The 2,110-nt window shown below is 43.5% G+C and overlaps 1 protein-coding gene across 1 annotated transcript in view; it reads left to right on the top strand.

The window, feature by feature from the left end:
• Positions 1-1,693, top strand: part of zbtb18 (zinc finger and BTB domain containing 18) — an 8,305-nt gene extending 6,612 nt beyond the window's left edge. Inside the window, exon 2 of the mRNA XM_062430049.1 lies at positions 1-1,693. This exon is cut by the window's left edge and continues 1,096 nt beyond it. Coding sequence (XP_062286033.1) covers positions 1-619 — 619 coding nt within the window. The 3' untranslated portion in view covers positions 620-1,693.
• The last annotated feature ends 417 nt before the right edge of the window (positions 1,694-2,110 follow it).

The following is a 2,110-nucleotide window of genomic DNA, read 5'->3' as shown; positions in this document are numbered from 1 at the left end:
CTCAGAGCTGGAGCGAGAGGAGAAGCCCTCGGCCACAGCGGACGATGAGGACATATTGGGGGGTGAAAATGAGCGCGCCCAGGCCGAGGCGGCCAGCATGGATAGCTCCCTGCTGCCTTACGTCTCCAATATGCTGTCAGCTCAACACACCCAGATATTCATGTGCCCGCTGTGTAACAAGGTTTTCCCCTCCCCGCATATCCTCCAGCTTCACCTCAGCTCCCACTTCAGGGAGCAGGAGGGCATCCGCTCTAAGCCCGCCGGAGACGTCAATGTGCCCACCTGCACCATCTGCAGCAAGACCTTCTCCTGCATGTACACGCTGAAGCGCCACGAGCGGACACACTCCGGTGAGAAACCCTACACCTGCACCACCTGCGGCAAGAGCTTCCAGTACTCGCACAACCTCAGCCGCCACGCAGTGGTGCACACGCGTGAGAAGCCTCATGCTTGTAAGTGGTGCGAACGGCGCTTCACGCAGTCTGGGGACCTCTACCGACACATCCGCAAGTTCCATTGCGAACTAGTCAACTCGCTGTCAGTGAAGAGTGAACCGCTGGCACTGCCCAATGTCAGGGATTGGGCGATTGAGGACAGCTCCCAGGAACTGTGGAAGTAGATACAGACTGCTGGGTGGATAAAGGGAAAGATAGCGGAGAGTGAAAGATAGGCAGAGAGGCATGGGGAGGTGATAGGCAGGTGGCAAAGTTTGTTATTTGGGGGTTTAAGTGAGTCATGTTCTTGTATGTCGCAAAATCTCATTCAATTGCACTTTAATAGCACATGAAAATGTTACTACTGAGTTTTTTTTTGTTGTTGTTTGGGGAATTTTGTTTTTATTCTATTTTATTCTGAATACTTATTTTTATTTGGCACAAGTTCTGTTTGGTGGCTTTCATTGCGTCTAAGGACATGTGTCCCAGTGAGAAGGTCTCGCCTTTTTTGTTATTCACTTTGTGTTTCATCTCAGACACATCACTCCAACGCTGGCCAGCCTATTGGTCCCAGTTTCACAGACAGCAAACACCACGGCAGGAGTTCAGGTCGAACACACTGAAGTGAAAAAGCATTACAATACACTAAACGGGTACTGTGATCACCACGAGTCGATACCGCCACACACAGATTGAAGAAATGTGTGTGCGTGCGATACTGCACTACTCTGGCAAAAAGTTCACCTGACGTGCGTGAGTGTGTATGAGTGTGGTTTGTGTGTATTAATTTTATTTTCTACTGGCATGGAGGAGTTGTTGGCAAAGCGCTCCCCGCTTCTCTTGTTTAGCTCTTTGGTGTTGTGTGTTCAGGGGAAAGCTGACTGACTGACAGACGAACTGATGGCACTCATGCAATGCACAGTCTCCTTTTTTCACTTCCAATCAATTTGAAGTATTTTCTAAAAATGAAAAGACCTTTACAAATTATTATGATAATTACTATTATTGTTATTAATAGAATTTTTTTCTTAAATCTAGCTGGCAGTCTTTAAAACATCTCTTGTTGAAAAAGGTATTTAATTTAAGGTTGTTGTATATTGTTCTGCTATAGTTTTAAATCTTAATTTTTTCTTTTTTAAATTAATGATTATTATTATTATTATTATTATTATTTTGTTACTTTTTTTGTAATGGGACCTGCTGTTGTTGCATGACGTCCAAACTTGTATATTTTAAAATAAAAATGTGAATTTGCTGTATTACTGTACACATTGTAATTGATCAAATATTTGAGAACGGGCTTTCCTTTTTCTTTTCTTTGTGAATACTCCAGGGTGCGTTCTGTTGAAAAACTGAATATATTTCTCACGACTATGGAAAAAAAAATGCATGAAATTTTGATTTTGTCTTAAACATTTTAAGTTGTGGTTTTTGCATCGGGGGAGGGAAAAGGGGTCAGAGGAGAAATGTTTGAACATAATAACACTTTTTGACAGTGAAAAGGTTAAGTTGGGATTTTTATACTCATCATAGGTCTGTCGCTGGGCTCCGAGAAGAATGTTACCGAATGTGTTTCCGTTGGATGTTGAAGCGATATGATGAAGCATTTTAAGCCTGTGTCTATATGCACTGATCTCTCTGCTGTATGTGTGTGTGTGTGTGTGCGTGTGTGTGCG

Source organism: Scomber scombrus, chromosome 12 (assembly GCF_963691925.1).
Source record: "Scomber scombrus chromosome 12, fScoSco1.1, whole genome shotgun sequence".
NCBI lineage: Eukaryota > Metazoa > Chordata > Actinopteri > Scombriformes > Scombridae > Scomber > Scomber scombrus.
The sequence above is the reverse complement of the archived record's forward strand: the minus strand, read 5'-3'. Positions and strand labels throughout refer to the sequence as shown.